Here is a 22,128-nt window from a genome sequence, read left to right on the forward strand (position 1 = left end):
CTTAGTTTTTAGTTGTTCTGTCAAATTCTCAGACATTTCAGAAATTCGACGAGTAACTGTGTCATTGCTGAGCTGTAAACTTTTTATCCTGCGAATTATCTCGCTCTTGTTGCTCAGATCATCAAACAGACATTGTGATTCCAGAAAACAGTTCTTAACTAGCTCTCCATCACTGAATGGTTTGCCGTGTTTGGCAAGGAGCCAGGAAATTTTGAACGTTGCTAATGTCACGGCCTGAGACACTTTTAAGCTAGCTCGCATTGTATTCTGTTCAACAATGGCATTTTTTTCAAGACTAGTTATCTTGAAAGCTCTTTCCTGAGATCCAGGTGGATATTTCGTGTCAAAGGTTGCATGGGTGGTATCGAAATGCCTTTTGATATTGTAAGTTTTGCATACGCCCAGTATTTTATTACAGAGCAAGCAGAAAGGCTGTCCATCTCGCTCGTTGACAGCAAACTGATTCTTCCATTCTTCAAGCACTTTCCTACCTTCACTGCTGATGCTACGACTCTTCTTGTTTGCATGTGTTCCTTTATCAGTATTTTCCTCACATCTTTTTTCTCCTCCAATAACAAATTTGTCCATTTTGATCGTTAATTGATGAGTTTTAAATCTGCCAGAGCGCGCGCTTGTAATTGTGTGCGTTAACTGTGTAATTGTCAGTTCATAGTTGCGTCAGTACTGCGCATATCTGAAACCAGTACATGATCACCAAAATTATTTTGTGACAAAAAAAAAAATCAATATTGTTCAAACTTTTATTGGTTTAATACATTTAAAAAAACAATAATGAAATATGAATTGTAAAACTATAAGTTATTAAAAAAAAAATTTTTTTTTCTTTTTTTTTTTTTTTCTTACGTGGCCAGCATCATGGGCCGCATCAGCATTTGTGACGGGCCGCGGGTTGAGAACCACTGCCCCAGGTCATCTGTAATCTGCTTGTTTTACACTCTTTGACCACCAGGTGGTGCAGCTGCAGGGGGTGCCAATTTGCTAATGGGCTTTATGCACAGCTGCACTACTTCCTGAACTTCAGGCAGGTCCTCTGTTTCCTGACTGACATTATTGGACAAACTGATTAATCCAGGTGTGCCTGACCACCTGGATTAATCAAGTTCAGGAAGTAGTGCAGCTGTGCATAAAGCCCATTCCCCACACAGTGAAATGATAGATAGGTTGTTGTTGTTGTTTTAAACGCTCGTGCCGCCCCCCATGTGTCATGAAAAAATGCCGCTTCGTCCGTGTCAAAAACCACGTGCGGTGTATACACTGACTGCAGAGGTGCATTAACCTCAGACTGAGCACTCTGCTTCATGTTGTTTTATGACGAAACCCATTATTGTAACATTGCATTGTTGTCGTCTTATCAGAACTGAAGACTTGAACTGCTGATGAAAATGTTTCACCCGATTGTCTTCTGTTTGTTTTCGTGGAGTCTGTCCGGTAAGTTACGCCTTTTATGGCTTCCGTTATTTTGTTTTTTAATATGGTAGGCTACTGATTATTACACACACATATGATGATTTAAATTAATGTTAATGTCAGTGCCATATAGCCTACATTGATAAATATGCTGAAAAATTAATCAATATTTGGCTGATGTGAAGTCTGTCATTTTGCACACATGTGATTGTTTAATCTCTTTTTAACCCATTAAAACCATCTCTGAAATATTGGGAGTTTCCGTGAGCTCTGCATTATAGTTATCTGAGATATTGTTTCTTATGTTTTCACGATTTTGTTTTATTTCTCTGGGATCATGTTTGGACAGATCAGAAGTTAGACCGTGTCCATCAAAGCGTTTTAATCCAGCTGCGGGCGCTAGAGAGCGATTCGGCGTTTTTTTTGTTTTTGTTTTTGTTTTGTAGGCAATCTGTATTTAGCCTATTATCTGATTAAGCTATTTATTAAAAAAAAATCTGAATGGTTTTGTGTGTGTGTGTGTTCAGTGCTCGAATTGAGGGGGGGCTGGGGGGATCCGGGACCCCCCATAAGGTAGGCCCTACCCAGCTAGAAATGTTACGTTCCCAGGACGTTCTCAGAACGTCCCCACTGGTGTCAAGGACGTCGCCTAGTAACGTTCCGGGAACGTTCTGAGACGGTCATGATGTGGAGTTCTTTAAAGGGTCGGAGGACGTTATTTTGCGGACCTTCACGGAACATTCGGGACGTTCTCGGGACGTTTAGGGGACCATGTTTTATTTGGAAATGTAATGTTTCCAGGACGTTCTCAGAACGTCCCCACTGGTGTCAAAGACGTCGCCTAGTAACGTTCCGGGAACGTTCGGAGACGGTCATGATGTGGAGTTCTTTAAAGGGTCGGGGGACGTTATTTTGCAAACAAAAACAGATAAATTATATATTATATATTATATATATTTATATTTATTATTTTAATAATATATATATTTATAATTATAAATTAATATTAATGTGGTCATGCATAGGAAGCATATACACGGGTTTCTTGTATACAAACAATACCGGATGCGCGCGCATCCAGGAGGCAAAAAAACGCTATGTTATGCCGAGTTCTGTAATAAAAGAATAAAAGAACATTGTAATTAACGTAGATTTCGCATTGTTTGTAATTTTTTGTTGACTCAATAATAAACTGCAATTTCAGAGTTGGATCTGTTTGTTTGTGTTTCATATTAATATAACATTAGGCTATGTAAAATGTCCAACTGTTTACGAATCAAAATCCGGACATACTGTGATGCATGTATGAATTATCTTAGACTAAGTTAGTAATGTAATAGCCAATGTTAGCAGTGCAGCATCTATAGAGCCCGAATTTGCTTTTATATAAGTTAACCTTGTTTACGTTACTTTACGACCTGCAACATTTCATGACTGCACACATATAACGTTACTTTACTGTAAATCAAAGATTTGACGATGGATTATGTGCTGTCATGAGCACATACTAGAGTTTAACTGCTCAACCAGTTATGAACTGTGAAAAAAATACGTTTATTTTTTCAAACAGCTATTTAGATCGCAAATTTGACATTTAGTATACCAAGTGTGTAGTATACTACAAGAAAACATTAAAATAAATGCTGTTCTTTTGAATTTTCTATTCATCAAAGAATCCTAAATAAAATATGTCACAAAAATAAGAAGCTGCATAACTGTTTTCAACATTGATAATTATCAGAAATGTTTCTTGAGCATCAAATCATCATATTAGAATGATTTCTGAAGGATCATGTGACACTGAAGACTGGAGTAATGATGCTGAAAATTCAGCTTTGATAAATTACACTTTTTCTTTTTGAATGCATTTTAAAATGTATGTTCCAATAATATTTCATAATATTCCTGTTCTCTTACGAGAGGTCTCTCGTACTGCGTAAGATATCTTACGCTAGGGGAAAATCCTTTTTCCGCGAGATATTGAAGCCAAAAATTATCCTTAATTTTGTAATAATGCAAAACGCGTTGCGGCAGCATGCAGACATAGGCGAGACAGCTCGCGCGCCTATTGGCTGCTCTGCGGCAACTGCAGCAGCCTATCGAGCGAGGCCTGGCGTGACGCCAGATCCAATCAGGGCACTTCGCGCCCGCTGCGTCACGTCCCGCCGAAATGGGCGTGGTCTAGGCCTATAAATACCGCTCGCAGGCAGCTATTATCTGGTTTTTCATCATCGAAGCAACCAGAGCGTGTGCATGCACGGCAAGATACGCAGTACTCGTTCCCTCTTCTAGAGAGAACCGAGGTTACGTTAGTAACCGAGTACGTTCTCTTACGAGAGGTCTCTCGTACTGCGTAAGATATCTTACGCTAGGGGACCCAATGCAAAACGCCGTGCATGCTGAGATCTGACACCAAAGACCCAAGGGCGAAAGCCCGGGGTACATATAGTGCACAATCACTCAGGGAACTCACAGGGAGTCCAGGAAGAGGGAGGGGCGAAGCCGCACTCTTCCACATATGGTAGCGTCGCTGAGACGCGAATTTCATCATACAGACAGGGCGGGGTACGGCCTGAACTGATGGGGGAATGTGGGTCTTACACAGTTTGCCCAGGCACATCTCGTGCTGCTACTTTTTTTACTGTCGAACATTGAGCTGTGCTCAGTAGACGCAGCATTCTGAGCTGATAGCATCAGGTCAGACAATACTGGTAAACTTAGACCGACAGCAGCCTGGCCTGCAGGGCGGGAACCTCTAGGTTATAAAACCTTATAAATGTAGACGGGGAGGCCCAGCCTGCCGCCATACAAATATCTTGCAAAGCAATCCCACTTGACCAGGCCCACGAAGAGGCCATGCCTCTCGTGGAGTGCGCTCTGACACCCAACGGGCACTGCATGCCCTTGGAGGCGTATGCCAGCGCTATAGCATCAACTATCCATCTGGATAGGCTCTGTTTCGACGCGGCTAGTCCCTTAGAACGTCCGCTAAACGAAACAAAGAGCTGCTCCGTCTGTCTGAAACCAGACGAGCGAGACACATAAGCTCGTAATGCCCTGACTGGGCAGAGGAGGCTCGCGTCTCTTTCCTCATCAGGGACCGGTAGGGCTGACAGGGAGATAACCTGCGCCCTAAACGGTGTGTTGAGGGATTTCGGAACATAACCGTGCTTAGGTTTGAGTATAACTTTTGAGTCATTAGGCCCAAACTCCATGCACGCCGCGCTCACAGAGAGCGCGTGCAGATCCCCTATGCGCTTCACCGAAGCGAGAGCCAGCAAAAACACCGTCTTGAAAGACAGGTGTTTCAAATCGATTGACTGTAAAGGCTCAAATGGCGCACCTTTCATGGCTTCCAGAACCGTAGAAAGGTCCCATACGGGGACTGAGGGAGGTCTGGGAGGATTCAGTCTCTTAGCCCCTCTAAGGAAGCGGATGACTAAATCGTTCCTTCCTATTGACTGACCAAGCGTTGTTTCTGAGAACGCTGCTATAGCCGCCACATAAACTTTGAGCGTGGAGGGGGCCCTGCCCCCATCCAACAGCTCTTGTAGGAAGAAAAGCACCTCCGCCACACCACAGTCTGTGGGTGACACACCACGGGCTGTGCACCAGCCCGAAAACACTGACCATTTCGAGGAATAGAGTCGTCTCGTAGACGGAGCTCTAGCCTGCGTGATCGTGTTTAATACTCGTGTTAATCCAACATGTACCCGTTGATGGCCCAGACATGAAGGGACCACAGTTCCGGGTGAGGATGCCAGATCGAACCGTGGGCCTGTGAGAGGAGGTCTCTCCTCACTGGTACTGGCCACGGGGCAGTACTCGCTAACTGCATCACGACTGGGAACCAAGGTTGGTTTTTCCAGAACGGTGCCACCAGCAGTACTGAGCATCCTTCTTCCCTGATCCGTTCTATCACCTGAGGCAGGAGAGAGACGGGGGGAAAAGCATAGAGCGGGCGGCGGGGCCACACATGGGCCAGCGCGCTCCTGCTCTTTGAGAAAAATTCCTGACAGTGAGCGTTTTCTTGAGACGCAAACAGGTCTACTTCCGCTCTGCCGAATTTCTTCCACAGCAGTTGGACTGTCTGTGGGTGTAGAGACCACTCGCCTGCCGGAACATTGTTCCTGGACAGTCTGTCCGGTCCTATGTTCAGGAGCCCTGGCACGTGCGCTGCTCTGAGCGAGCGCAGGTTGCACTGAGCCCATACCAGGAGGCGTTCTGCCAGCCTGTACAGGTTCTTGGACCTGAGGCCGCCCTGGCGATTTATGTAGGACACCACAGACATGTTGTCCGAACGGACCAAGACGTGGCGTCCTTTTATCTGGGGACAAAAACGCGTCAGCGCGTTGTCTACTGCCAGCATTTCGAGGCAGTTTATGTGCAGGAGCTTCTCCCGTTCCGACCACTGGCCGAAGAACGGTCTGCCCTTGAGCAGCGCTCCCCATCCCGAGGTGGACGCGTCCGTGGACACCACTTTCACCCTCGAGGAAGTCCCCAGGCTTACACCTAATTGGTACCAGTCGTTCGCTCTCCAAGGTTTCAGGGCTGTGACGCACTTCTGATTGACCCTGAGGCGAAGCGAACCGGATGCCCACGCTCTGCGTGGGACTCGCGCTTTCAGCCAAAACTGCAGCGGGCGCATGCGGAGCAGGCCCAGCTGGAGCACTGACGATGCTGAGGCCATGAGACCTAGCATCTTCTGAAATCTCTTGAGCGGGACAGACGCGCCGCAGCGAAAAGCGTTCGCTGTGCGTTGAATGTCTACCGCTCGCTGTGGTGATAGTCGCGCTATCATGGACAGCGAGTCCAATTCTGTGCCCAGGAAAGATATCTTCTGACTGGGTAACAGAGAGCTCTTTGCCCAATTGACACTGAGACCCAAATCCTCGAGGTGATCGAGTAAAATGGTCGTGTGTTCTATGAGCACTGCGCGAGATTGCGCTAGAATCAGCCAATCGTCCAAATAGTTCAGCACTCGTATGCCTCTCATTCTGAGGGGTGCGAGCGCCGCGTCCATGCACTTCGTAAATGTACGGGGTGCCAGGGACAAACCGAATGGCAGGACTGTGTACTGATATGCCTGGCCCTCGAAGGCGAATCTCAAATATCGCCTGTGACGTGACGCTATCTGTATTTGAAAATACGCGTCTTTCAGATCTATTGACACAAACCAATCTCCTTGGCGAATCTGCACAAGGATTTGTCTGGTCGTGAGCATCCTGAACTGTCGCTTCACAAGCACTTTGTTCAGTTGCCTTAGATCTAGTATGGGTCTGAGACCCCCGTCTTTTTTCGGTACCAGGAAGTATCTGCTGTATAGCCCCCCTCGCTCTGAACTTGAGAGAGAGGCTCTATGGCCCCTTTGCTCAATAGTTTCGCCACTTCGGCTCGAAGTAAATGTGCTACTTCTGTTTTTACCGTGGTCTCGACGCGCGCCACATAGCGGCGAGGGCGTCGGCGAAACTGCAGCGAATAGCCTCTTTTTATAATGTTCAGCACCCACTTCGAAACCCCGGGCAGCTTTGCCCATGCGTCTGCATGGATAGCTAGGGGTTGAATACGAAGCGCGCTCCGCTCGCTCAGCGATGGAGAAGCTTCGGCGTGCTGCAACACAAGCATCGCGCTCGTGACATTTGAGGCATGGGGCGCGCTGATAACAGCGGGCAGATTGCCCGCGCTCGACTCCTCTGCGGTGGTCAGCCGCGAGGGGGAGGGCTGGGCGGTTCCCGTGGGAACTGTCATGTCTATGTGTGGATGTGGGCGCGGGACAGCGGGCACATTTATCACACCGAAAGCATCGTTCGCTTGCGTGAAGCGAGTGCACGTTGGTTTCGTTTTTACAGAAACCGTGAGACATGCATAACGCGGTGTTAGTGGGCACTGGGTAGTGGGCACATTCACCATGTTTGAAGCGCAACCGATCTGAGTCGGTTTTATGTGCGCGAGCCCTGTGTGACAGGCTGTGCTTGTGTGTAGGGATGGGCACTGGGCAGTGGGCATTCTTACTACACATGAAACACCATCGGCCGTGGCCGGGACACCAGAAAATACACTCTTTTGGGGATTTATCTGGGTAGCCGTGAAAACGGCATTTGTGTGCAGGCAAGCGGGTGACAGAACCGACTTGTTGGCTGCAGAAAACAATGGAACAGTCACATTTGCTGGAACTGGACGAGCGAATAGCTTTGGTGTGAGTCTGGCCGCAGCGGGACTTAAACACCGTCGTTTTCCTAGCTGTGCTAGGACGACTTCGGGGCCTCGGGCTTCACCGTAATCCTAGGTCGCGAGCCACGTACAGCGGGGCGGCGACCGGATGAGCGGGAGCGCGGTCTCGCGCTTCGGGCCTGGCGGCGCTGTGAAGTGGAGGCAGTGGACGGTGGCTGTGGCTGTGAGCTCTGAGCAGACGGTTTCGCACGGCCTGCTGCAGAGCTGGAGCGCTTCGGGAGGAAGTGCTTCTCTCTCCGCGAAATCCTTGACGGAGGATCCAAAGAGGCCTGTAGCGGAAAGCGGGGCGTCGAGGAACGTGGTGCGCTCAGACTCGGCCATTTCCGAGAGCGTCAGCCAAAGATGTCTCTCAGTCACGGTGAGAGAGGCCATATTCCGTCCAATGGCTTGCGCTGCAGACTTAGTAGCACGGAGAGCGAGGTCCGTGGCACTCCTTAAGTCCGGCACGCAGATCGCGTCAGGTCCTTCCTCATCCAGCTTACGGAGGAGATCGGCCTGGAAGATCTGAAGCGTTGCCATGGTGTGCAGCGCTGACGCAGCTTGCCCGGCGGCGGAGAAAGCGCGGCGGAGCAGGCTTGACGTCGTGCGGCAAGCTTTAGAGGGTAGAGCCGACTTAGCACGCCGTCCAGCAGAGGGCGGGCATAAGTGGGCCGCTATCGCCTCTTCGACCGGCGGCAGCGAAAGGTATCCTTTGTTCTTGGCATCGTCAACAGCGGAGAATGCCAAAGAGACAGCAGGACGCACTCTAGCCGAATAGGGGGCGTTCCAGGACTTGGCGACTTCTTCGTGTAACTCAGGAAGAAAAGGCGCCGGTCTGGACGCAGGCGAAGCGCGCTCCCCAGGCAGGAAAAATCCATCCAGCCGGTTGTGAGCGGGCTGCTCAGGCGAAGACCACTCGAGGCCGAGGCTCGCCGCGGCCTGTGCGAGTACTCGCATGAGCTCCGTCTCGATGGACGCTCTCTTGCCTGACGACGTGCGGGCAGGGGGCGCGGGGTCCTCAGAGCCCGCCCAATCCTCACTGCCTGACGCCAGGATAGAGCAGGAATCATCCTCTCCCAGCAGGGCTTCCTCATCCACGATGTCAACGGAAGCGGCGGCAGACGGCGGCCGCTGTCCGTCAGGAAGCGAGGCTGACGAAGCCGGGGAAGCAAGCGGGCGAACCGGCGAGCTTTGGCGGCTGAGGGAGGGTTCCGGGGCCCGCTGGGCACGGCGCTTTTTACGGCGCGACGCCGCGGCGGGCGGGGGAGCAGTCTCGGTGAAGAAGGCGAGTCCTCAGAGTCGCCATTGCCATCAGCTCGCAGTGAGGGCAGCCGCCGTCAGCGAGCGCGAGAACTGCATGTTCCTCACCCAGGCAGGAAACGCAAACCACGTGGCGGTCCCCGTCGCTGAGTGTGGCTCTGCACGAGCCGCAGGAAGGCATCTTTAAAAAGACGCTAGCTCTTTTAGAATGTGTGTCGCGGCGGCGACACACACACACAAAAGTACAGTGTAATAAAGGGAAGGATATAAGCGCCGGAAAGCGCAGCAGGAAGGCAGGAAGGCGGCGCGGCCAGCGACTTCAGTGACTCGTCCCGCTGAAGGTGCTCTCTCTCAGACGGCGCGGCTTCTTCTCCGGCTCCAGCGATGTGTGTGCTTCGCTTGAAGGATGAAAAATCAGATAATAGCTGCCTGCGAGCGGTATTTATAGGCCTAGACCACGGCCATTTCGGCGGGACGTGACGCAGCGGGCGCGAAGTGCCCTGATTGGGTCTGGCGTCACGCCAGGCCTCGCTCGATAGGCTGCTGCAGTTGCCGCAGAGCAGCCAATAGGCGCGCGAGCTGTCTCGCCTATGTCTGCATGCTGCCGCAACGCGTTTTGCATTATTACAAAATTAAGGATAATTTTTGGCTTCAATATCTCGCGGAAAAAGGATTTTCCCCTAGCGTAAGATATCTTACGCAGTACTCGTTCCCTCTTCTAGAGAGAACCGAGGTTACGTTAGTAACCGAGTACGTTTTACAGTATTTTTGAGCACAAGAGACTGCTTTCAAAAACATAAAAATCTTACCAACCCCAAACTTTTGAACAGTAGGCTATACATGGATTTCGAATAAGATATTTATATATATCAGGCCATACAATTGCTGGCCACTTCTTGTCATCCACAATCCAAAGATCGTCATGTATTGCGTAGGGATCCGGCAAGATCTCACCATTGCTGAGAGTAAGTTTTTTTTAATATAATCGCCACGTTATATGTGTGCAGTCATGAAATGTTGCAGGTCGTAAAGTAACGTAAACAAGGTTAAATTATATAAAAGCAAATTCGGGCTCTATAGATGCTGCACTGCTAACATTGGCTGTTACATTACTAACTTAGTCTAACATGATAATTAGCATTTTGACTTAGCGACAACACCACCACTATGCTACTAGCCTAAACCCTTTACTCTGGTACGAAGACCGCGGGTCTTTTCTGCCTCCTGGTTGCGTGCGCAAGCAGTGATGACGTCGCCGAGAAATCCATGTATAGGCCAGTAGGTTACAGTAGTAGTTATAACCCTACGGCAAGTGTCAAAATGATTGATGGCTTCCGGTTGTCATTGACCTTCCGGTTGACCTTCCAGTTGCCCTTCCGGTCACTATTGTTATGGATTGACCTATGACCCTTCCTATCCGTCGATCATGTGGTTTTGACAGTTAGTTTTGACCTATTGCCCCTTCCTATCCCTTCGATCATGTGTTTTGACAGGTTGACCTTCCGGTGTCTATCCGGCATATGTTGTTATGGTTTGCCCTATTGACCTTGCTTTGATCATGTGGGTTTGACAGAAGCTTTTGCCCTATTTGAACCTTTTTAGCCCTAGATCATATGATTTTGACAGAAGCTTTTGCCATTTAACCTTTTTAACCCTAGATCATGTGGGTATGACAGAAAGTTTGAAGGCTCTGTTAGGATATGTGTCAGCATCTCCTCCGCATTCCAGCACATTGTGTGCCCCTTTGGAAAAGTGAGAAGAAAAAGACTGTTTTTCCTGAATGCCTCACCAGCCAGAGTAGTGTGTGTGTGTGTGTGTGTTTGTGTTTGCGCGCGTCCTCTGACATGATCCCCTCCACATTCCTGAGGTAACAGTGAAAGTGAGAAAAAGAGAGTTGCCCTAATCATGTTTTATATTTCACACAAATAATATCTTACTAAAAATCTACTGAAACCATTTAATGTCACACAATGTCACAGTAAATCTAGTCTGCGTTCCAGAGTACATCCAGAGTGTTATACTAAATTCATTTAAAAGCATAACCTTATAAATTAGATATTTAAAAATTAAAAGACTGTTTAAATCAAATCTTTAAAGTTTTATTAAAATCATATCTTCTATTTATCTTCTTAGAAGACTTTTTTTTTTTTTTACTAAACAGCGTCTGTTCAAAAACTTTAGATTTAAATAAAAGCAAAAATTATGCTTAGATCTTATTTATACAAAAATATTTCAAACAGTATTTTTGTCCATACAACATGAAACATGTTGTCAAAGTTTGTCACAATGTTTTTGTTGTTGTTATGTTGTTTTTAAGAAATCCGAGGACTCCACGTTGCTCTTATTTAGACTAAGTTTGTATCATTTGGAAAATCACCACACAATTTCAGAAACGCGATGTGTGATAAGTAAAGTTTGTCTTGAGCGAATATTTAATTTGACTCGTCTTGATTCAAAGCATGATCTTACTGGTAGCTATGATCTATTACACGTATAAGATAATTTTTACTTGTATCTCCCGAACTATCCTTAATCAGTGTGGAAACACACAAGGTGAAACCCTTTACTGAGAATATACTATCGGTTATCTACTCAAAATATATGTAGAAGTTTAAATCCGGTGTTTAAAATCTGTCTGGTGGCCGCATGAACAGACTTTGGGTAGAGCTATAGCAGGAAGCATCCCCTTTGACCTCCTCAATTGTGGAGGGGTTTTTTTTTGTTTGTTTTTTGTTAAAGACCCTACTACAAGTTAGTTCTCCCAAAAGAATTTCTCCCATCTAGCGGTGAAATTGTATTCTGCATTTAAACAAAAAGTGCTCTCTAGCGCCTCGCTTTTTTGCAACTGCCGTTATGTGTCAAGAATCAATGACAACATGTCTTCCAATAGCACTTCATCGAGTTTAATTGTACATGTTCTACTGTTATGCTGCCTATATAATGATTTACACAAGCAAGCAATGAAAAAAAGCTTGTAATTTAGACCGTAACTTTGACTCACCCGTCGAGAAGAAAGCAGACAACTTCCCTTTCAAAGTCTTTCTCCTTCATTAGCTCTTTCCACCTGGGAGAAGCTATCCCGATATTTATTTACATCCCGATAAATTACATTTTTGCTTTTTGGCCACGAGGATTCCTTCTCCTGTGGCTCGGCATTAGTATGATCCAGCATTATATTGTACCGTGCAGTGCAGCCTTTTCAAATTTGCCGGGGGTAGTATCAACGCCTCTCATATGGTCTAGCGGTTAGGATTCCTGGTTTTCACCCAGGCTGCCCGGGTTCGACTCCCGGTATGGGAAGACAATTTTTTTATATTGCCAACAAAATTCAAGTTATTCAAGTTCATCAATAATCATTTTTAGTCATTCATAGTCTTAGAGGCCTACACGAACTGCAGAAACAAGAGGAAGATATGTAAAAACTCATAAATGCTGTTTCAGTACTGAATCATTTTAACAAATACAATTATATTGAATTCAGAAAATTTCACTATGGAATATTTACTTTATCATAATTTCAATTTAGTATGTAATAATTTAAATTTTTCATCTCATAATTATGGCGCATAATTTAAATTTCAACTTTTTAAGTCATAATTTCGACTTTTTGTCATAATTATTACTTAATTCAGAATTACAATTTTTGTCAATTACGCCTTTTTTTTTTTATGTAATACTTAAAACTTTTTTTAAGTCATGTGCTGCTGACTATAGTAGTGTTGCACCTGCATGTCCACTAACTCGCTTGTGAGAGTCAGAGTGTGTAAAGTAAACTCTCATTTGTGTTAGTAGAGTATTAGTGGACTGGTAGGGTTAGAATAAGTTGAGATATAGTTGAGTTCTCCAAGTTTGAGACCCTCCAAAATGATGTGAAAAAAGGCATGACCCTCCCCGATAATTTGATTAGCCTACTTCTGTACTGCGCTTGGCAAAGATGTTCAGATACACTGTAAAGAGGTTGCTGTAAATTTTACAGTAACTTACTGGCAGCTGGATGCCAGTAAGTTACTGTAAAATGTTTTACAGTATTACTGTATTTTCACTTACAGTATACTGTACCATTTACTGTAATTGCATTTACAGTATTATTACTGTATTTTCACTTACAGTATACTGTATCATTTACTGTACTTGCATTTACAGTATTATTACCGTATTTTCATTTACAGTATTAGTATTGTTTTTTGTTTGTTTTTTCATTTAAATTTTCTTTTTTTAATTTATGTTTACCCCACCCCCCAAAAAATCACAATAACTCACAAACATTTGTCCTTATAATATTATTTTTAATCGTTGAACATTTTGTTTTAGAAGTACAAATTACAAATCTTGACCTTTAGGAGCCACTAGCTGAAGAAAAAAAAAGGCAACATCTCCAAAGTCCATAGAATTAATCTCCTGGTGACCATTTATATCTGTAGCATGGCAAAAACGTACACACACTGAAAAGCAAAACAGGCCTTAAAACAATAAAATACAGTCAAAGTCAGTGTTGTGTTGTTACATTTCAGTAATTTTGCCAGTCAAAGTTGACAACCTCTCTGATGAGAAACACTGAGGGTTTCAGGCTGATGCTTTTCTTTGGACCTTTCCAGATTTCCATCTGATCTGTGCCTTTGGTGTTTGGTGCCATCAGGGTTGACTCTCAGAATGAACCTGCAAACACAAGCAGGGAAAAAATATATAATTTTTTCAGACCGGTGTTGGCAGAATTTTCCCTAACCCTCAAACTTGATGCTGCATGTACTTTGGCGTTAATAAAAGCACTACATCTGATTCTGAATCCACCTACAGTAGTGGTGGGGGAAAAATCGATTCTGTTCAGTGTCGCGATATTTTGCGCACGCAATTATATTGATACAGTAGCGCAAAGTATTCCAATATAGGTTATAAGGCTGTGACGGTGGCAGTTTTTTTTACCACTGCGGTGGTAATGGACCAACTACCTGCAGTGGTTGGGGGGTTATTATGAAAATTGAAATAAAAAAATGTAGTTTATTCGAGCAAAAAAGTCTTTATTTGAGCAATTCCGTCAAAGAAGCAACACAAAGCCTGTAAAGCATTCAAATACATATCAGTAAATATTAGAAACTTACATAATAGAAAAGTTAAATCTATATATAAAAAAAAAAAAAAACTTTCGTTTAATACTTCCACACAAAGACACGTGATTCCACATGAAGCCATACCGCTCTGTGCTTTGAGAGGGATGACACGAGGAGGAAAGAGACCATCGATCTATTTTCTGATATCTTCATGTTTTCTACTTGTTGTAAAAGGTATGAAAAGTGAATTTAATCTTCCACAAGGGCAAGACATTTAAGCTATGTTTGAAATTGCGCTGCCAAAGAGAGCGAAACTAAAAATCAAATAAACTTGACGCGCCATACATGTCTAATAACAAGCAAAAACTGTGTTGAAATGAATCTGACGTGCAAGTAAAAATGTAGGCTATCTGTCCTACAACGTTTTTCTACTTTACCACAGTAAAGAATGTGAATGTAATAGGCCTAAATAAAAGCGAACCAAGGAAGAAACGTTTATAATCCCCTTCGAAAATCGAGACGTAAGTGAAGATTTTGGGAAAAAAACAAGGTATTAAATGCAGGGATGAGTCACAATTTTTGGATATTCGATTAGTTTATTTAATTATAGAATTATAGTATATCGAATAGGTTGTGTAATTATTCTCTAAAATAAAATCTCCATGTTTTTGGTGCTAATGTGGTGGTGACGCGTTCATATAATTACGTTCTGTAATAAGGTCCTGTGTCCTGAATGTTCAAGGACAAAGTTTTTGCACTAGCCTCCAGTAAATGTGTAGAAGATGTTCACAGATTTAATGTGACATTTGTAGTGAGTTGAGCAGTCTTATTTTTTGTAATGTCTTTGAATAATATGGGGGACATGAATCGCAATCTATCGCAGAATCGAATCGCAATACTTGCTGTATCGCAATGTTAGGAAGCGCAATAATATTGAATTGTGGCCCAAATATCGCAATACTATCGAATCATCAAATTTTTGCCAATTTCCACCCCTAACCTATAGGTATTTTGCTAACCCTTTCCTCCTCCTTCTCCTCTTCCTCCTCCAACGTCAACCCGTTCTGTGTATTAGTGGAGAGCGTCAGCAGTGATGTACAGTCCGGAGGGAATGGCCGCTGCAAATTCAAAATAAAGAACAGAAAAGAACATGTTTGCCTGCTTAACTAATGCATACTTCAGCTAATTTAGTTGATGTCATCTTACTCACCTGTAGATGTTATCACCATTACGAAGGCAATCACAAAAAAGACTCCAAAATACACCTCCGACATTTCAGACGACATAATTCAGACCACAAACTTGAAAATAAAACAAAAGATGAAATTAACAATGGTGTTGGATAAAGGGTTAGTTTACTCAAAATTGTAAATTCTGTCACCATTTACTCACCCTCAACTTGTTCATAACTTCCATTAAATTATTTAATGTGCTGTATACAAAAGAAGATATTTTAAAGAACATGAGCAACCAAACAGTTACTGGTCCCCATTGACATCCAAAGTATTTTTTCTATTATAGAAGTCCATGCGGACCAGCCACTATTTACCAACATTATTCAAAATATCTTATTTTATATCTTAATAATATCTTATTTTACATAAATGTTCAGACGAAAGAACTTCATGCAAGTTTAGAACACGTTGTGGGCGAGTAAATGATGACATACATAATTTTCTGTTTAAGGTGTAACGTTACTACGTTATCCCTTTAACTAAGTTTTACTCAGTATTTACGCTGTACATCTGCCAAAAAGTTGTGAAAGAGGAGACAGAACATACCAAAGTTATTATGCTTCTCTGTTTAATAAGTTTACTTCGGCTAATTTAGGTGAAGGTGACCATAACGTTACATACCAGTTGATGTTATCACAATGAAAAGGCTCCAACACACTCCATCGTTGCAGATGGCATTATCCAGATCACAAACCTGAAAATAAATCATATAGGCCTACGTGAAAATATTGTTTAAAACCCGCACTTTAACAAGGGTTTCGTCTATCTCACTTTACCTCAGTATTTCACGTTGAGTTCGCTGTTAGCTCGGTTAACGTTACCGTCGACTCCGCCCGCCTGATGAGCTAACTTGCGTTAAAGAGGCAGAGGAACACACAACCATTATTTTTTATAGTTTTAACTAAAGATATTTCGGCTAATATAGGTGAACTTAACTTACTCACCAGTTAATATTATCACCGTGACAGCGACCCGGCCGACAGTCAGGAAAAAAGACAGTAATAAAGGCACCAAAAAAAACATTCTGACGACAGTCAGGAAAAAAAGACACTAAAACCATTCAGACGAAAACAAAACGATACATCATGTTAGTTTGCTGTTAACATAAGTAAAAACATTTGAAAATGTTTATTTTACATAAAATAGAAATTATATACCAACCTTTTTGGTGAGTTACATGATCTTTTGTCCGTGCATTAACTGCCACTTCACCCCTCAAAAAAACACTTGAAAAGAAATCCCTCTTGCCATTGGTCAGTTTTTCGCGGGCAAGTTCACTACTGTAAATTGATTTACAGTAGTGAAGAATTACAGTAGTGACCCTATATTTTCCCATAATCCTTTGCGGTTTACAGTAACATACTGTATACATATTTTACAGTATCTTACTGTACATATTACAGTAAAATAGTTCAAATTACAGAAATCCGTTACAGTGTAGCCATTGTTTGTTTGTTTTTTAAAACCATAAACTCTTGCTTTCTCATCTTACTATGGCTGTAACGATAGACCAAACCTACGATTCGGTTCGTATCACGATTTTTGATTTTAGATTTGAAAAAAATCATGTTTTTGGTGCTGATGCGGTGTGACTCGTTCAACATGTGGGTGGCGCTGCCAACAAAGCATCTAAAAGCTGTCACAAAGAACCGGCAAAAGTAATTATTATGAATATGTCAAATATAGCAAGGAGACATTTTAATTGTTTATTAATAAACACGTGTTTTCTGTGTCGACTGCAAAGATGAAGTCGACGATGCGTCGCGATCTTCTCAGAACGCGCCAGAGAGAAATGCACATTTCATAAGCAGAAAGCAGTCTGTTTTCCTTCATTTTGAATTGTTCTGTTTAAAAGTAGACATTTCAAGCTTTCTATATATTTCTCAGGTCTGTGAGGCAAGTAGCATAGGCTACCCTACGCTGAGTTTCGGTTCATTTATGAGACAAGAGTCCAGTTCACTCGCCCGCGCCTCCGTGTCATGATTAGGCTATCTATTTTCTACTATATTTACTTCTTAGGCTATTTAAATCCAGATAAAACATTGATTCAAATTAAGATACAATTAATAAAAAAACGAAATTCACTTTAAAGAAAGGCTTTGTGCTTTCTGTTTGAGGTCTCTGTGAAATTTTTAAAGTCGCTTTCAGAGCAGTCATGTCCGTAATGGAGAACTGTCATGCCCGTAACATTGTTTTGTTTTGTTTTTTAACATAAATGCGACCACGAAAAAAAATAAAAAAATAATATGTTATGTTCTGTGGAGGCCGATCTTTATTCATCCGGTGGGTATATATCTTTTGGTTTGCACAGTGTAATTTATAGAATTACTAAAAAATATTTTGCCACCTAAAAGTTAAAGATTTTTTGTGTCACGTCACATGTGTATTTCCCTCATATTAAATATAAAACGCATGTGTAGACTGATATTTTTCAAATGTCTTGACTCCTTTCAGACGTTTCAAAATATTGGTATTAAATGCATTTTCTGAGAATTTATATTTCACGTATTGACTGCAAATGTCACGTCCATAACACTGGAATCGCCCAAGTTTAACGAATTTATCCTCAACTAGTTTTTGTGGTGTAGGTCTACGTATTTATGTTAACTTAAATAAATCTAATAGTAATTTAAAGATGTGGTAGCCCTACATCTTACACATCGTGGAAACAAAATAAGAATGGAAACTAAAATATGGTAGTATGCGCCTCAGTCCCAATACTGTAAAACTCGACGTAGGCCTACGTTCACAACATGTTAATGCAGCGGTAGAGTTACACTCACAGGACACTGTGCACTTATTCGCAATAACAAAAGTTCATTATTTGCTCGTGCTTTAAAGCTTTGCCGGGTAAACATTTCATTGGCATTCTGTTCTGACATGATGCACTTTTTCTAAGCGCGAACTGAAGTGCGCGCGCACTGTCAAACAGCGCCAAACTGGATTTTTGTTGGGTCAGACCCATCTGATATCGAAGGGGGGCTGATAACGCGAGATCAACATCGATCTAAATGGAAAAAAATAGCACCAAACAAGCCACTTTGAAATGTTGCTGTTTTCATGAATATAAAAGTTGGGTGACCCTCCCCCTAGACTAAAAAAAATTGGATGACCCTCCCCTCAACAAAGAATAAAAAGACATGACCCTCCCCTATTTTCCTCCGGTGGCCCCTTCCATAAATACCGAACGGTCCCTTACTTATTCATATTGCTCCAACAGTGTCACTTACGTTTGGATGTCAAAACCTTCTTAAAATAAATTAAACAAATAAAATAAATAAGAAAACAGACGCATGGTGATATAACGTTAGGTGAAAAACATTGTGAGAAAATGGATTTAAAGTTATTTAATGGGCTTTCTCAGTTTACCTGTGTCTTTCTCTGGCAGCAGCTTTCTTCAGCAATGTTGCAATAGTAGAGCTTCCCCTCTGTTGTTATTTTGTTGCTGCTGAAATCACAGATCATTTGTTTATCAATATTTGTTTACCATTGAGCTAGTTTCAGCCAATTTTAGCGCTTCATGTAAGTGACGTCACCGATTAACAGCACATATGTTTCTGTTAAATAATACATACGTTTATGTTAAATAAATTAGCTCACTTCCAAGCAAAACCCTTAACAAAACTATTAAAAACATCTAATCTACATAAGATGTGATTAAAACCCCAAACTTTCATAAACAAAAGCTCAAGCTAGTTAGCCTACGTTACCTTTTCTGAAAACGGTTGAGATGCTAACGGATTTTTTTTCGAAGACAATAAAGCATTTCTATAACCTAAGTAAAAATTCAACAGAAGCGTGTCAATTACAAATAAGATAAATGTCAAGCACACTTGTGTGTATTATTCGTGTGATTTAAGAAACTAAACTCACCTGAAAGCAATAAAAACACCACGAGAGCAGTGTTGCCAGATTGGGACGGTGTTTTCCAGCCCAAAAGCTCACCAAAACCCGCCCACTACAAGAAAAAACCGCCCAAAAATTTACTGCCAAAATAATGTGATATAATGTCATTACCATGTCATTTAAGGTTGATAAACACAATTTGTATCTCCTTAAAAAATAACGATTATAAAATAAAATAAAAAATAAATAAATTTTCCTGGAAAACAGATCAAAACAGGGCAATAATTCGCCAATATGACTAAAATGTCCAGGTGGACACTGTCAAAACGGCAATCAAGAAATGAACCGATGACTTTAACTTAACCCTCGGAAGTACACATTGCAGAACATAACGCAGAATTTAGCAGTCAAAACAGATTCATCGTTGATTCAAACCTTTTTCAGCAGCTGTCAGGGACAAGTAGAGTGCAGTCTGGATAGTGTAAAAGTTGCAGATGTCTGGTTAGGCTAGTGTGCACATGACCATGGACAGAAGTCGTCCCATATTTGATTTCAATTCAAGTCATTCAACTGTGCTCTCCTTTATATTCACCATCGAGTGATCTCCCTCCACATGTGTACGTTTTTAGAGTTGCTCACTATCTCACTCTTCACTGTAGATACAACTTACTGTATAGTAGGCTATGTCACTTTGCCTTAGCGCAGTGGCGGTTCTAGACCATTTCAACTGGGGGGGGCCAAGCTGGGGCCAGTTGTACTGTTAGAGGGGCCAGTTACATTTAGACCTTATTGTTGTCATATCATTTTCTGCACTGCACTATAGGCATTAACAGGCAAAATACCATGTTAACAATCATTCAACAATGTATTTGCATTTGCATTATATTTTTTAGATTTGCATTACATATTCAGAATCAGTCACATTAACTGTATTCTACGATTTTTGTGTTTTTTTGAAAAAAGATCAGCAAATTCATCTAGATTTAAGGCCTTTGCCCTCCTTGACTCAATACGAACACCTAAATTGCTTAATCTGTCATCTGACATTGTGGACCTGAGATAGGTTTTCACCAGCTTTAGTGCATACAGTATAATATACAATTAAATTACGCTTATTTTAAATGTATTGTGCAGGCTAGGTATAAAAAATATAGGAAAAACCATGATAATATGAAACGCTTCAAAACAGAGCGCACAAAGCGCGTATGCGCATCGCGGGTGCAGAATGATGTGCTCAAAGCAACATGGAGTCACAGTGTGCAGCGCTGCACAAGTGCGCATTTAAAAGTTCACGGCACAAAGCGAAGAAATGTCGCGCGCACAAATCGGCTACGTTCACACTGCAGGGCTTAATGCTCAATTCCGATTTTTTGAAAAAATTAGATTTTTTTGCAAGGCCGTTCACATTTCCAATTAAATGCGACCTTTTGTGTTCCCTTTCAAGGCGGTCACTTCGACATTACGTCACTGACGTATATGGGAACTCCCTTCCTTCTCCGTTTTCACTGAAATCTTATAGGCTAACGCCAGCTGGAGACAGCTGGCCAATTGACGCGAAACATGCAAATGCTGACTGGACCGCGGGCAGTATAAATAGCATGGGCGCGACAATTACGTCAGAATCTCTTTCTTCACGCTAGAAGTCTTATCTGAAGTCATCGTGGAAGTTGCAATAGAGGTTACTCACCATGTTTCCTCCCCGCATCCGATGGCTGCTACATGCCAGATATGTGCGGGTCCTATTGACTCGCTCTACCCTAACAAGGATCAACCGAGGCCACACTCGCGGACGACAGGCAATGTGCCGGACAGTGCGCGCCCTCAGGGGATTAAACCCGGGCATCAGCGGGGATGAGGCCCACTGCCGCCAGCAGGCCGCTGGTGGGCCCTCTCCTGCCCAAAGACGAGTTAGCGCTGCCCGTCGCCACTCCGGTCCTTTTCGCGTGCTCGCTAGAAGGACTCGACGCGATAGGCTCTGTGGAGGATACTTAGCCCGGTATCTCAGCCAGGCTACTTCAAGAAAGACTCCGTCTTCCACGACGTCCTATGGATAGTCATGCGCAAAGACGCGCGTCTAGAGGGATGAGGTAAAGGCCATGGCTCCGTGTCTAAAAGGCGCAAAGTGCGGATGCTAGGAGTCTCTTGACGCCCCAATCTGACAAAAGTGCACAACCGCAATTCGGTGAGTGTTTACCCCTTCTAGTCAGTCTTGACTACGGGGTTGCGCAGTCGTTACCGCTTATGCTGTTGACGCTGGGCCTACGTAACATTGATGTGCTTACAGCTTATGTTGTCAGGCTGCCCTGTATCCTTCAGTGCAACTGGCCATTCTGATTTAACTACGTATTCACAGTTGTTGTCGCTACGCCACTGACGCTGTGTTTATGTGCACACTGCACACTGATATGTGCTATGATTTGTGCCGTTATATTGCCCTGTATCCTTCAGTGCAACTGGCCATTCTGATTTAACTACGTATTCACAGTTGTTGTCGCTACGCCACTGACGCTGTGTTTATGTGCACACTGCACACTGATATGTGCTATGATTTGTGCCGTTATATTGCCCTGTATCCTTCAGTGCAAATGGCCATTCTGATTTAACTACGTATTCACAGTTGTTGTCGCTACGCCACTGACGCTGTGTTTATGTACACACTGCACACTGATATGTGCTATGATTTGTGCCGTTATATTGCCCTGTTTCCTTCAGTGCAAATGGCTATTCTGATTACCACGTATTCACAGTTGTTGTGCGATGCCACTGACGCTGTGTTTATGTACCTGATTGTGTGTATTATGCTTATGCCACGATATTGCCCTGTTTCCTGCAATGCAACTGGCTATTCTGATTACTACGTATTCACAGTTGTTGCGCGATGCAACTGACGCTGCGTTACGTACACACTACACACTGTTATGTGTATGATTTATGCCACTTATATTGCCCTGTATTTTCAGTGCAAATGGCTATTCTGATTACTACGCAGTACGTATTCACAGTTGCTGCGCGACGCAACTTGCGCTGTGTTACGTACACACTACACACCGATATGTGTATGAATTTTGCCGTTGTATATTGCCCTGTATCCTTCAGTGCAAATG

General features: G+C 43.2%; 1 protein-coding gene and 1 long non-coding RNA gene across 10 annotated transcripts in view; one reads left to right on the forward strand and one right to left on the reverse strand.

Annotated features, from left to right (window-relative positions):
- Positions 1–1,276: 1,276 nt before the first annotated feature.
- The window catches only part of LOC309476155 (natural killer cell receptor 2B4-like), a 60,097-nt gene continuing 39,245 nt past the window's right edge, over positions 1,277–22,128 (forward strand). For all 6 annotated transcript variants that reach the window (XR_014197941.1, XR_014197942.1, XR_014197943.1 and 3 more), the window contains exon 1: positions 1,277–1,449. Coding sequence is in view for 3 of the 6 variants with exons in the window: in XM_082139378.1 (XP_081995504.1) it covers positions 1,398–1,449 (52 nt within the window). In the remaining 3 variants the exon portion in view is untranslated. The remainder of the gene's footprint in view (positions 1,450–22,128) is intronic.
- On the reverse strand, positions 14,964–16,537 carry LOC309475080. Of its 4 annotated transcripts, none has more exons than XR_014197501.1 (6): positions 16,340–16,537; positions 16,123–16,228; positions 15,955–16,023; positions 15,800–15,872; positions 15,154–15,244; positions 14,964–15,061 (listed from the first exon to the last, which is right to left on the reverse strand). It is a non-coding gene; the product is annotated as an uncharacterized lncRNA (long non-coding RNA). The 4 variants fall into 4 exon arrangements; XR_014197502.1 differs by having other exon boundaries at positions 15,955–16,027; XR_014197503.1 differs by lacking the exon at positions 16,340–16,537 and having other exon boundaries at positions 15,955–16,027; positions 16,123–16,324.

The sequence above is a fragment of the Leuciscus leuciscus genome, assembly GCF_965113295.1.
Source record: "Leuciscus leuciscus genome assembly, chromosome: 15".
Classification (NCBI taxonomy): domain Eukaryota; kingdom Metazoa; phylum Chordata; class Actinopteri; order Cypriniformes; family Leuciscidae; genus Leuciscus; species Leuciscus leuciscus.